We start from the raw sequence: 13,812 nt of genomic DNA on the forward strand, positions 1-13,812 counted from the left end.
CTTTGTAATAACTTATTTATAATCATAAGACACATTGGAACTAATCAATCAATTTTACATCAACGAATAATTCAATCACCAATTACTTTCTCCCTATTTTTACATTTTTCTATATTCATAAATGACAAATCTACATAATAAAACCAATTTTCTAAATGCTTTACGTTCTCATTAACGAGAAACGAAGTAAAAACTTTAACCATTTAATGATTCTGAATCAATCATCTTGTTCTTGCCAATAAATTATAAAAAAAGATATAAAAGATTAAAATTGAACGAAACATTCGTGTGAAACGATAAAATAAATCGACGATATAAAATCACGAGAAACGATAGGAATAATGAGATAACGAAAATCGCGAACGAGATCGATGATTGATGATTAATTATATGATATGAACACGTTAGTGCGGATGAGGGTTTCGACGGGACATACCAAACAAACGTGGTAGTCACGCATAACGGCAGTTGCCTGTACGTTCCTCCGGGCATCTTCAAGAGCACTTGCAAGATAGACATCACTTGGTTCCCCTTTGACGACCAACACTGTGACATGAAGTTCGGATCCTGGACCTACGACGGCAACCAGGTACACTACTGTCTCCACTAAACACTAAACACGCTCAAAGTACACACAAAGCACCAAAAAAAAAGAATTCTCTTTACTGGTCCCGAATTCTTCTAGTGGCGCGATCTATCGCGCCATTTTCCTTCGACGATACAAACGTGGCTTCGAAATTACCGCCAATGGACGATCCGAAAGCGACCAATCCTAACGCTCGATACATCGTCGTGGAGAGAGAAACGAAATTTAAATTTCTTAATTTCTGTACTTTACTTTCTTTTTAATTTTTCATAAGTGCTGCATTTCTTTTTGTCCAAAATTTCAATTGTTTTTTGGGAAATATTTAGTGTATTTGCGAAGTGGTTACGTTGGATGCAATAATAAAGATTATTGTTTTCATAATTTTTCTTATTTAATTATTGAGTGTGGTTTGATATTTATAATACATAACTAATTTTTGATAGTGTTTGAATAAACTATTGATTGTAACATTGAAATTGATAAATTGATATGTAACATATTTCATACGTCGATTAATTTTTTGTTCAAATTGGAAATTAATAGTTATTTACATTTAATAGTTTCTCTTAATTAACTAGGATTTAAATTGAATTTCGTTAATAAAAAATAACTATTTAATTACTGAAAATGTTTCATTAAATGAAAATAAAATAGCAATCGTTTAAAGTTTAATTTTTATTGATAATATAAATTATATTATTATGATAATTATATTGAAATAAAATAATAATATAATTTAAAATCAAGATATTAATAAATTAAAAATATTAAACGATAAAATGAACAACGATAATATAGTTACTAATACAATCATTCAACATTCAATTTTTGCAAAAAAAATATAAATAGAAAATTGATATATAATTATTGAAACATATTAATCCATGAAGATTATTATTATTCTTAAAAAAATCCAAATCCCAAGAAATATAATTTTTATCCCCAATAACAAATCGCTTCAAAACAAAGCATATTAAAAAAATTTTATATTTAAAAATCCCAAAAAATCAAAAACCTTGCATCTTATTAATAATTAATCAATTAGTGATAATTATTACATGAGTAATCACTTCGCGAGAAAGATTCAATGATCGTAACCTAACATTGTACGTCATAACGAACGAAACAAAAAAATATCTGGCATTGTGAATGCCAGACATAGTAATTCATAATACGTCGTGAAATAGATGATACAATTCCTTCAATTTATTGCGAGTAGTATGGCTCCGATGATTTTTCTCTCCACGAAAATGGCGTTAATGAAAAAACGCGCTTGGGGTCCGTTGGCGGCATTGACGAATCCCACGATTGCCACGATATCCCACGATTCCACGAGAAAAGAAAGGAGGTCCTCTCGATCCTACGCCCATGAGCTGCCTCCCGAGGCTTCTTTGTCCGACACAAGAACTCAGTGCAACACAATAGCAACGCTCCATAGATAGCCGTTCATTCTCACGCTTCGTAGCTTCAGCTCGGTTCTTTATATATAATATAGGTATATTACATATATACGATACGATATTATATATATATATATATTATATTATTTATACGTGTATTACAATACGTGTAAACACGCACATGTACCAACATATGTGAAATATCGAGAAGTGTGGGGTGAAGAGAAAAAGGGTGGTGGAAGAAAGGGTGATGATATACGATGGATAGAGATGTGAGATGTCCTCTCTCGCCGTTTTTACTGGGTTTTTCTTCTTCTTTTTTCGCGTAGAGGAAAAGGGAAGAGATGTTTCGTTGGTTACAAGTTGATTTTGAACTGGAAAAATGTTAGAGTGGTGTATATTATTGTATAAATTTTGTTAGCTATAAAATTTTAGATCTGTATTTTCTTCTTTATGTATTAGCTATATTAATTGATTTCTCCTTAAATGATTGAATTAATTTTATTAGTGAAAGTTATAAGAAACTAAAAAAATATATAATAATAATTATAGGACATTTATTTAATATGAAATTAATAATAAAATTGTAAAATGACTTGTACATTTACTAATATAATCATTGTACAAGAAAATGCTAGTATCGTTAGATAATATTGATATATTGATTGAATAATTTATTTTCTTTTATTTTGAAGTATTTCGTTTTATCTATTATCTTTTTCGTTTTATAATTTTATATAATAAAAACTGTTTAGAATAATAAAATCTAATACATGAGATATATCAGAAATCAGAAATTGAATATTTTAAAATTGAAATAGTTGACATAAATTTAATTAATAAATATTTCAAAATTAATAGAATACAAAAATAATAGGATATATAATAGGAATAAATAAATTTTGTAATATAGGAGAATGTAGTGTTTGATTAATGTAGGAGAATCGTTTGTTCTTATTATCAATAATTAACTAAAACTTAATATGATGATATAATTGAGGCAAAAAAGTTATTTAAAAAATATATTGAATAAAATAGTGACTTTAAAGTACTTTAAAGTACTATACTTTAAAATACTTTGAAGTACACTTATAATAAATAAATATTGCGTAATAGACATATATTTAGAAATATATTAGATTTAGATTTTTTTTAAAACCATTATAATAATTATTAAATATTTTTAATAATTCTTAATAAATCACTACAAAATAATGCATCATTTTTATTTTAAATATTTTTAAATAATCGATAAGCTAAAACAAACTAAAAGAAACAATAACTTTTATCGTCACTAAAACATAAAATAGATCAAGAAATTACTAAATCAAAGATAATATTTTTTAAATTTATTTTCTACAAACTTTCATATTTTTTAAACAACGCAAACTTTTCTATCACTGAAAAATATTACTGCGAAATAATAGTTTATATATTGTTGATGGAAATATATGGATGATAATAAATGTTTCGAAAATAAGAAATAAATAAGAAATAAAAAAGATTCGAAACATATGATAGTTTAAAAATTTTAATTTTAATCGACTATTTATTTTTTACTAAACCACAATGAAACACCGATTAACTAGACAACTCAGCTCGATAAATCTGTAACAATACCAGTTATCGATTATCCGGGCAAGGCTTTTAAATGAATGAATAGGCAAATAAAATATTAAATGCAATGAATTTTAATCTGAAGCAAGAAAGAAGGAAATATCTTTTACTAAAAATTTCCATTAACATAATCGATTATGAAATCTTTTACGAATAATTTTGTGATACAATATCACATACAATGTAATATATAATAGTCACTGAAGTATTCATATATGTTTTATATGAAATATTGTGAATAAGTAGATTATACTTGGATACCATAAAAGATTATACTTGGATTTTTTTATTAGTAATATCACTTGCAAAAAGTGAAAAGTTCCTTAAAGTTATTATTTTCAGTTTATTTTTTTAAATATAACTTCATAATGAGCAAAATTTTAAACTATAAACTATAAAATTTTCATTCTTCATTATATAAAAACTATTTCCACCATCAAACTCTTAGAATTATTTAAAACTCTTAGAAATATTTAAAAAATATTTATTCTTCTCTTTTCATACATAGCGTTCAATATTTATTGCAAGAGAAATATTGCAACAATTTTATTTTAAAATATCATGAATCTTTGTACAATGCATTAGATAAATTTAAGATTTTTCTTTTTTGGAAAGGAAATATTTATCTTTCATTTTTGAATGCATGGAGAAGCTAATACTGTAAATATTCGTATAGCATGGATTCGTTTAACAAAAATTTGTAGGACATGGTAGAAAATATCGTGGTAAAGTTGCTAGGTATAATATAATAGAAAAGGACTCGTATAACGTAATATATATAATGTTTAAGGGTTTAAGTTTGCATTTTTACAATATAGCAAGATATGCTACTATCATAAGAAATCATCAGTATATATAATACAATGAAAAAAGAAAAAAAGAAGAAATAAAGAAGATAAAGATATTAGTTATAATATTTTCAAATACATATTACATATTATCTTATATAAAGAAAAATTAAAGAAACTTTTTTTAAGATACAAGTAAATAATACGAAAATTATCAATTTATATTGTGTATAAAATTAAATTTTAACAAATCAGAAAATTCTTACAAATATAATTCCTATAATATTATTTTAATTTTGACTCTATTGTCATCACAATCACAAAGACAATAGTTTAATATATTTTTTCAAACTTACTTTAATTTTTTAAATTTTATAACAAATATTATTTCTAAGTATATTTACAAAGATTTCAAAACTCTAACAATATTCGAATCTAAACATATTTAACCCATTATTTTTATTTCAAAACCCACAAAATCGATACTCATCGCGTCTCTGTAATATGTCGCTGATAGGTTTACACGCAAGTAACGATCGTTCCTAGTTGCTAGAATAATTAAATTCGTTACGTACACCGCATGAAACAGCCACATGTATTATTTAATGTCGAAATTTGTTGTCACGCTTGGTCGAACACAAACCGAACAAGAGGGAGAGGACACGCTGATCCTTGCGGTTTCATTAATAGTATTTCACTCGTACGAAAATGCGACCGACAACGCGAATAATCGTCACAGATAACGTTCTAGATTTTTAATGTGATGTGATGTCACACTCTCATTTGAAAGTAACATAAAAAAGAAAAGAAATTAATTGGGAAAGAATTAACGATTGCTGCGCCATCTAGAGATGCGTGTATTAAGCTACCTTCTCATGAAATTGTATATCTTTTACATTGATCAAAATGTGTCATTATTTTTATTACCATTGCATCATCATTGAATTTGTTACTATGATACAATATTATGCAATATTATACAATGTTACAAGGCTACTAAAAGAAATATCTCAACCAAAGATTTTTTCCTCTTTCTGTATCATCTTCATCATTATCATTAACATCCATGTCACTTACATTACGATTGGTAAACAATGAATTCATCATTATTTATTTTCTCTTCAAAAAATCTCAAACATGCCTCGAAATCTGCTATTAAGCACAACAATTGTTAACTCTTTTTCTTTTTCCCTCTCCATTCTTGCTATAGATGAGAGTACGACGTCATATACCGAAAATCTAGAGGTCTGGTAATTGTGGCAGAATTGGAATTCGTCGCATTTAATTATTTCTGAATTGCGGTTAACTTGAGGTAATCATCATTAACGGAACGATCGCTCGATATTATTGACGCATTGGTGTTCGATCGTTAATTGGCAGACATAATTGGAGCTGTAAGACGTTCGCTTTATTATCCTGCCTGGCAGAATAATTAATTGATCGTTCCTTCCCTCGGATGAAAGGATGTGCAATGATGTTCGATTGAATACTTGTCTTGTCTTTGAGAATTTTTTTCATAAATTGTGTAATAGGTAATTATTGTGACTTCGTTATACGTGAATAGTCAGTCGTTGTAGATAATTGTGTATGAATGATGAATTTATTGTAAGGAATCGAATATGAATAGTGAATTTCCTGTTAATCCTTTGTAATAATTTGAATTAATTTTAAAGCTTGTATTATTTTATTATACTTTGTAATAATATTAACTTATTTATAACAATTATAACTTCACATTTTTCAAATCGAATTGAAAAATTGTAATGATAATAATAATATTATCTTTTGGAAGAGAATTTATAGAGGATCAAAGTGAATTTGAAAATTAATTAGATTAATATTAGATTAATTGTAATATAATAGTAATATCTTTTTGTTATTACTTTCATTGTTTTTACAATCAAAATCTTTTTCCAAGAAATGAAATTATATACATATAAAATGAAAAGTTACTTTATTATTCGATATTATTGAAATCCATCAAAGATTTTCAATATGCTTTTAAAAAGTCTATAAATATTTCTTGTTATTTCTCAACATCTCTGGAATATAGTCTAATACTTTTCATTTGTATATCTTACACAGTCTTTTTAAAGTACAGTATGTAGTTCGTTTCTTAGAGGACTTCTTAGAGGAAGAAAATAGCAAGAAGTATACGTTAAAGGATTCAGACTGTTCACTGAGGAATTATTTATTTGTGCTTCTCGATATGACGATATTATATTCATCTATGTGGATGTATTTTCTTTTGCAAGTAGATTCATGCTATACGACGTTATAGTCAGATTCTATCCAATATTAAATCTCGTTAAATATGTTCTGCCCGACTGTGTCCGAATTTCGGAGAATTTGAGATAATCGCCGTTAATGGAACGACGTATATATGTTGCAACACATGATGATATTCCATCGTTAATTATAGTATTTTCGTTCGTGGGTAGTCGTTAATTTCTGCTTCATTTTATCATTCAATTGATGCACAGAGACATGTTTTCCTCCTACATTTCTATTTGAGTTTGTTATTTTAAAATATGTCACTAATTTTTTATAATTAATCAAGTGTTACGATCTGTTAAATAAAATTTCTTTTTAATTAGAAAGATACACATAGAAGTATGTTGTTGTATCATCTGCTTCTTTTTAAAAAATTTATAGTTGATATCAGAAAGAAATGGTTAATATAAATACAATTTCTTTATATTTGAATAATAAAATAAAAATAAATTAAAAATAAAATTTCCCAATTTGTAGAATTTATGATAAAGAAGTTTTTTGGAAAAATATTTTATTACTTTTTACTTTTTTAAAAATATACGCGATAATAATATGTAACTTTGTAATAAAATAACAACTTATTAATTAAAAAATTTGAAACCATTACTTTTTGAAGGAATGCTAATAAAAATATTGCTACTTTCAAAGAGCTTCATTTATTAATACCAAAGATCAGTTACCAAAGATTTATTTATTTATTATTACATTGCTTTTTATATCGAAAATTTTTTAATTATTGGGTATTAGATTAGTTCTTTGACTAAGATATTAAAAGATAATTAAATCAAATAAAAAGTATCTTCGTAAAAGATCGAACTGCAGTATTATTTTGATAAATATTAAAAATAGTGTGTAAGTCAGAAAATATAATGATCTCAGGATAAAATATTTATCATTGACCTGAGAGAAATTATAATTTTAATATATTATAGAAAAAATTTTAATAGAATATAAAAAAACTTATTCGAATAATTATATTAAAATATGAAAATTGCTGCAAAAATGATCTTTTATTACAACAGCAGATCCTTATTTAATAAATTTCTTTTTTTTTTTTTTTTTTACTTTTTCATAAATTACGAAAATTATTTGAAATATATATCATGCAAATATTTCAATAAATATTAATAATTTAGATATTTATTCAAATATCATTTATATCTTATCCTTTCTTTAAAATTTAAATATTTTTTTTTAACGTCAAATAATAAAAATATTAAAAATTATTACATGATTTTTTATCATTTAAAATATATAATAATATACTATATTTAGAAACTATATTTACAAAACAATAAATTGGAGGAAATATTGATTTACGAGTAATAAAAAAGAGCAGTCAATTCAAATTACTACAATTTTGTAAAAATATTTTTAAATGAAAGATATAGTGCTCATTTTTGTTGCCCTCATTTTTAAATTCCATTCACTCTTATTCGTATAAAATAAAAATTCATTTTCACGGAACAGCTTCTTATTCGCTTTATTTGAATTTCCTTTTTTCTTTTCTTCTTTCTTTACTTTCTACATACAACTCATTGCTATTGATCATATTATATATTTTCTGATGAAGGAAAATTCTTATTAATCTGAAAATATTTTAGCGAATGAATTTTCATGAAAATTCTCATATTCAGCTTGCAGAATATTTTTCTTGCAAAAATAAAGATAACTCCTAAATTAATTGCATAGCTTAGTGGAAAATTTTACACAAGTTCATTTTTTTTCCAGGAATGAGATGAATGTAAGAAAGACATAAAATGTGCACATTTATCTAGATATCTCTTCGATTCATTTTATTATGTATTTTTAATTATTTTATAAGTAAAATATCTTTTTAATAATTTAATATCAGTTTAATTAATTTTATTAATGATACTAAATTAGATAAGAATAAATAATATATTTTTTAAAATTACAAAAAAAGAACAAAAATAAAACTCAATCTGAAAAATTTAGTATTTTTAATGTATTAAATTATAAATTTTTCTATTTCTCAAATTAAAGATTTCATTAATTATTATATTAATATTTTTCATTTTGCAATATTCTTTCAATGTGTCATTAATCAATTGAAATAATATTTCTTATAAATGTTCCAAGCAAATATTTTTGTTTTTCCAAAATTAACTCTTAACAGACGTATGTATGTCACTTCTAATGTGCTATTATAATTTTTCCAAACGTTATTTCACGTTGGAAGTGACGAAACTGAATATTTGAAATCACTAAAAATAAAAAATTGGATAACTATTGGAAGAATTAAATCCGAATATATTTTTACGGAATAATAGAATCGATTCTTAATTTCAATATAACTTTATCAGCTTGAGAATCCTTTTATATTTTACTGAACGTGGAATTTGAGAATAGAACCAGCCGTTTCATCAAAATGTACTCTCGAGTCGTTCACAACGTGTGAAAATTCACGGCAGATCTGTTGCAGCTCGTGACATCCATTTTACTCAGACACGAAATGATAAATTCATTTCACTTAGCATTTGACCTGGACAATTTGCAGCTGTCGAGTCCCGTGTTTTAGAGCCAAGAATCATATAGTTCATTCTTTATGCGTTATAACGTTATCCGCATCACGACACGAATATAGGAGTCGTGAAATTATTATGATTAAGTCCGCGAATAATTAAGTCTGTGTCTTGACAAACAATTTCTTTTTATCTTTTTCTTTTTTTTTTAATTCTCTAAATTAATTGAAAAGTCTCGCGCAAATATTTGAACGATATTTCGTGTAATTTGAGAGGCAATTTATCGATTCAATTTAATTGAAAGAATATAATGATCGAAATGAGATTAATAATTTTGGTATTATTATCTTTATGAAGAGAAATGTGACTTATCATTTTTTTAAATCAATTGAAAATTTTTCAATATTATAGCAAAATAATGTCGATCTCCAATGATAATTTGTGACAGAGATAATTCATTCATTGAGAAAAACTGAAATTGGATTTATAATTTATTTTCATCCTTATAAATTGAATTCAATTTGAAAACAAAAAAATAAAGAGAAATATTAGAAATATTATAATATATATGTTCATTTAATGAACAAGATGTGATGTTTGTTAAGAGGAAATATATAGACGGGGGAAAATAAATATTAGATATCTCTATGCTACTATATACGTCCATCATATCAATGTAAAACGAACGAGAGCAAACTCGTCGAGTTGCAATTTAATATGAATGGCTTTTGAATCTCTTTTTGATGCATATATGTAATATTAAAATTTGTATCACTTGCTTAAATCACAGTGAACTCGGAAAAATAAACTGGAAACTACGTACACAGGATTATTTAACGATTCTGTCCAATGAGATTATCCAAAAATTATCGTTGATAATAATTTTTGATTTGTACATATACAAAAAGATTTTCCTCTGTATTTGAATTAAAAGGAAATATTGAAAATATTAATGTCTTTATATGTTACGTATTTTATTTTTATGAAAAAATTGAAAATAATATATTTTTAACATAATAAAGTTTTTTAGAATTTATAACATATTTATTCGAATATTAATTATTTTCAATTTTAATTTATTATTTAGTACTTTAAATAATAATTTTCTCTCTCTTATTACAAAGTGAATAATGGTTTTTAGAACAAAATCGTTAAAAGGATAATTAAAATTATCTAAAAAATTATTAAAAAGTTTTAAAAATCCTTTATATTTACAATTCTTATATAAATTATTTTTAAAATCTGAAGATTATTTCTTTAAAAATATTTTCAACGATAACAATTTATCTTGAAAAATATATGTACATTCAATGTACATTTAATACAATATCCTAAAATTTACAAATTAAACGTTTCTTTTAATAATATCGATTTTCATCCAATTTTCTCATTCACTTTAAATTTCATTGCTATAAAATATTGAAATAATCACTTTAACAACTTTTATTAAATCTATATTAATTATTTGCTCCAAGTAAAATTTAAACTATTCCAGAAATATCGAAAATATTTTATATATTCCGAGTGGATGATGAATCGTGACGTTTCATCTCGAATAAACCACGGAATGACTAGCGCGTCATAAAGTTGGGTAATCATCCCAAACTGCGAAAGAACGGATGATGGCGTGCGAGAAGCGGAAGTGGATGGTGCAGAGCATAAAACACGGGCGATTTATTGTTTGAATCGGTGTTTCGATGCGGTTGTCGATCCTTCTCCACTCTCTGTGAGAATACATCCGAGTTATTTCGCTCGATGTCACGTGAAATTCATAGCCTTCTCGCGATATACGAGAACTAGATTTCTATCTAACACTTGCGATGTTTCATTATCTTCTCTTACCTGTGTAAAATTTCAAATGAAATTTGGTCTTCTTTTATTGGACGTTGTGAATAGTGATTTTCGTTGAAATTTTAGAGGATAAGATTGAAGCAACTTATAATAAATATTGATTATTAGTTTATTTATTGCAATTATAATATTTCTCGTTATGATTGTCACGAGAATAATTTTAAATTAGCAATATCAAAATTCAGGAAAAATTCAAGTGTTTGTGATGAAATGTTCATTTCGTATATATGAAATACATGCAAATTTATTTGAATAAACTTAATTATCATATTGTATGTATTATTGATATATCGAGTAGTCGATTCAAGTATAAAAAAAATAGAAAACTCGAGATAAATAATCAGATAAATGATGAAACTGGAAATATCTTACAATGATTAAATTTAGTATAGATATTTAAAAGGTTGGTTGATATAAATCTTTTATTAAGAATAAATTTTCATGAAATCTACTATCTGTAAAAAATTTCATGAATATAGATTTTATATTCATTGTGAAATTTAGAGAAAAATAATATTTTGATTTAAATTATGAAATTGGATTTTTATAAAAAAAGAAATTTGTAAAAAATATTTATAAAAATTTTAATGTAATCCTTTAAATAAATCAAAATATAAATTTCAATTATTATTGTAGAATAGAAAATGTAATAACTCTATAATGAAGTCCTAAGATGAATATATACTTGAATAAAAACAATTAATTTAAATTCATAATTTATATATTACATAGAAAATAATTGAATTTAAAACAGTTTCTTTTTAAATTAAATTATCAAAATAATTAGAAATTTTAGATACTTTAATTATGGTAAATAAAAATTCATGTATTTATTTTTGAAAAAGAAAAAATCTTCAATTATATCTAATAGCTTTTCTGCCTTAAAATGTTAAGATATTATCATTCGTTTGATTCTTTATTAAAATACGAGAAAAAAATTTTCAAAAATTTCATTTTGAAATAACTTTATACAGAATATTTTATAAATGATGGTAAAATCAAAACAAAAAACTCCTGAACAAAACAAAACTTTCAAATAAAAATTCTTTTAAAGCTTGCTTGTTGAGAAAATTGAATTTTTTTAAACTCTAATTTTATACTCTTTTTTTATACTCTAATTGAAAATTTTCAAAGACAAAATATTCACTTTTCAAGCAATTTATTTACTTTAATATAATAGTTAAATAGTTAAATACATATGTATATATATAAGAAATTTTCAACTCGATTTTCTTAACAATAAAGTTTTAAAGATAGAAACTTTACTCTATTTTCCAAATTATATTTTTTTTTCTAAAAATCACCATAACGTAATCATGATTTTAAAAATTAGATATCATTTAAAAATTTAATTGTCAAAATATGAGAAAAATAGTTATTTTTTTATTCAAAAATGATAATTTTTTCTTTCATTAAATATAATACGAATTTTTTTGATTTTATATATTAAATAACAATAAAAGTAATCTCTATATTATCACTTACAATTGTATTATCACACTAATAATAATTTCTAACAGATATGAAGTTCAATTATTAAAGTATAATTAGAATACAATTCTATATTTATTCACAAAAATTTTCATATTGGAATAAAAATATGAATGCTAACACTATTATTTTCGTTCTCAGAAGAGAATTAAATTCGTTCTTTTAATTTTTCCTTTTTTTCTTTTTAATGCGAGAGAGGACTATCGATCATAACAAGAGTAAAAGAAGTTATTAAATCGAAGAGGGAAAGATAAAAGCAGAGTTAGAGATATTTTATGGTTTTCCATTCCACCCCCTTTTCGAAGGTTTCACGATTGGCTGGACTATAAATTTCGATAATGGTGCACATTATGCACTCGTTTAAGCGTGAAAGGTCTGCTTAAAAGCGATGTCTAGCGACATCTTAAAGTTTCAAACGATTTGTTATACGTGCAAAAATCTTCATCTATATCAATTTATTATTAAATTAACCTAATCAATCTCTAATCAATCCCTTTACACATACAATTACATCAATAAATAATATAAAAGAATTTTCCAAATCAAAATTTTTTCAAGATCCTTCTTTTAAATTCATTCTCATATTTCTACCCTAATCTATCTGAATTAAATTTTTCTTTTTTACCACAATAAATTTAATATCGGTAAAAAATTTAAAAAATTATATAATCGTATCCTATTAATTTCGAAAAAAAGAAAAATTAATACGAAATCGTGTAATTTCTTATAATCATTGACGCATAAAAAATACTTCCAATTAAATCCATCGTACGAAACGGTGAAATAAAATGAAGAAGAAAAATTGGAAGAATAATCAAATGTGCTCGATTATCCCTCAATGTACCAACATTCCAACAGATTTTACAAGCTCGTTACAAGAGCATAAATGTATCGTGGGCCGCAATATGGCGGCGTGCGAAACTCGTTTGGCACGCAGCGAGATAATCGAGCAAAGAAGGCACGCATAATAAATCGTGGAACCGCATTCTCGGTACACGAATTGGCTCTAAATGTGTTGAACATCATACGTACCCTGGTGTCGGCAGTTGAACCCCCCGGATAGAGGAGGGTTGCGCTACGATGGGCTGATGTCGCTTGCCGGTGTTTCTTGCTTTCACGGGCTTGTAACCACGGAACATATCGAGCGAGCTTTCACTATATTTTATATATATATATATATATATATACACATATATATATATATATATATATTATATACGGTATACATACGATATAATATAACAAGTACGATCATGTGCGAGAGAAGCGGACTTAATAGACAAACGAGGAGAAATAGAGAAAAAAAGGAAAGAGAGGGG

The 13,812-nt window shown here is 25.2% G+C and overlaps 1 protein-coding gene across 7 annotated transcripts in view; it reads left to right on the plus strand.

Moving 5' to 3' along the window:
- Positions 1 to 13,812, plus strand: part of nAChRa6 (nicotinic acetylcholine receptor alpha6 subunit) — a 349,900-nt gene that overhangs the window by 195,790 nt on the left and 140,298 nt on the right. For all 7 annotated transcript variants that reach the window (XM_026446378.1, XM_026446376.1, XM_026446377.1 and 4 more), the window contains 1 exon segment: positions 409 to 589. In XM_026446378.1, coding sequence (XP_026302163.1) covers positions 409 to 589 — 181 coding nt within the window.

Source organism: Apis mellifera, linkage group LG2 (genome assembly GCF_003254395.2).
Source record: "Apis mellifera strain DH4 linkage group LG2, Amel_HAv3.1, whole genome shotgun sequence".
Classification (NCBI taxonomy): domain Eukaryota; kingdom Metazoa; phylum Arthropoda; class Insecta; order Hymenoptera; family Apidae; genus Apis; species Apis mellifera.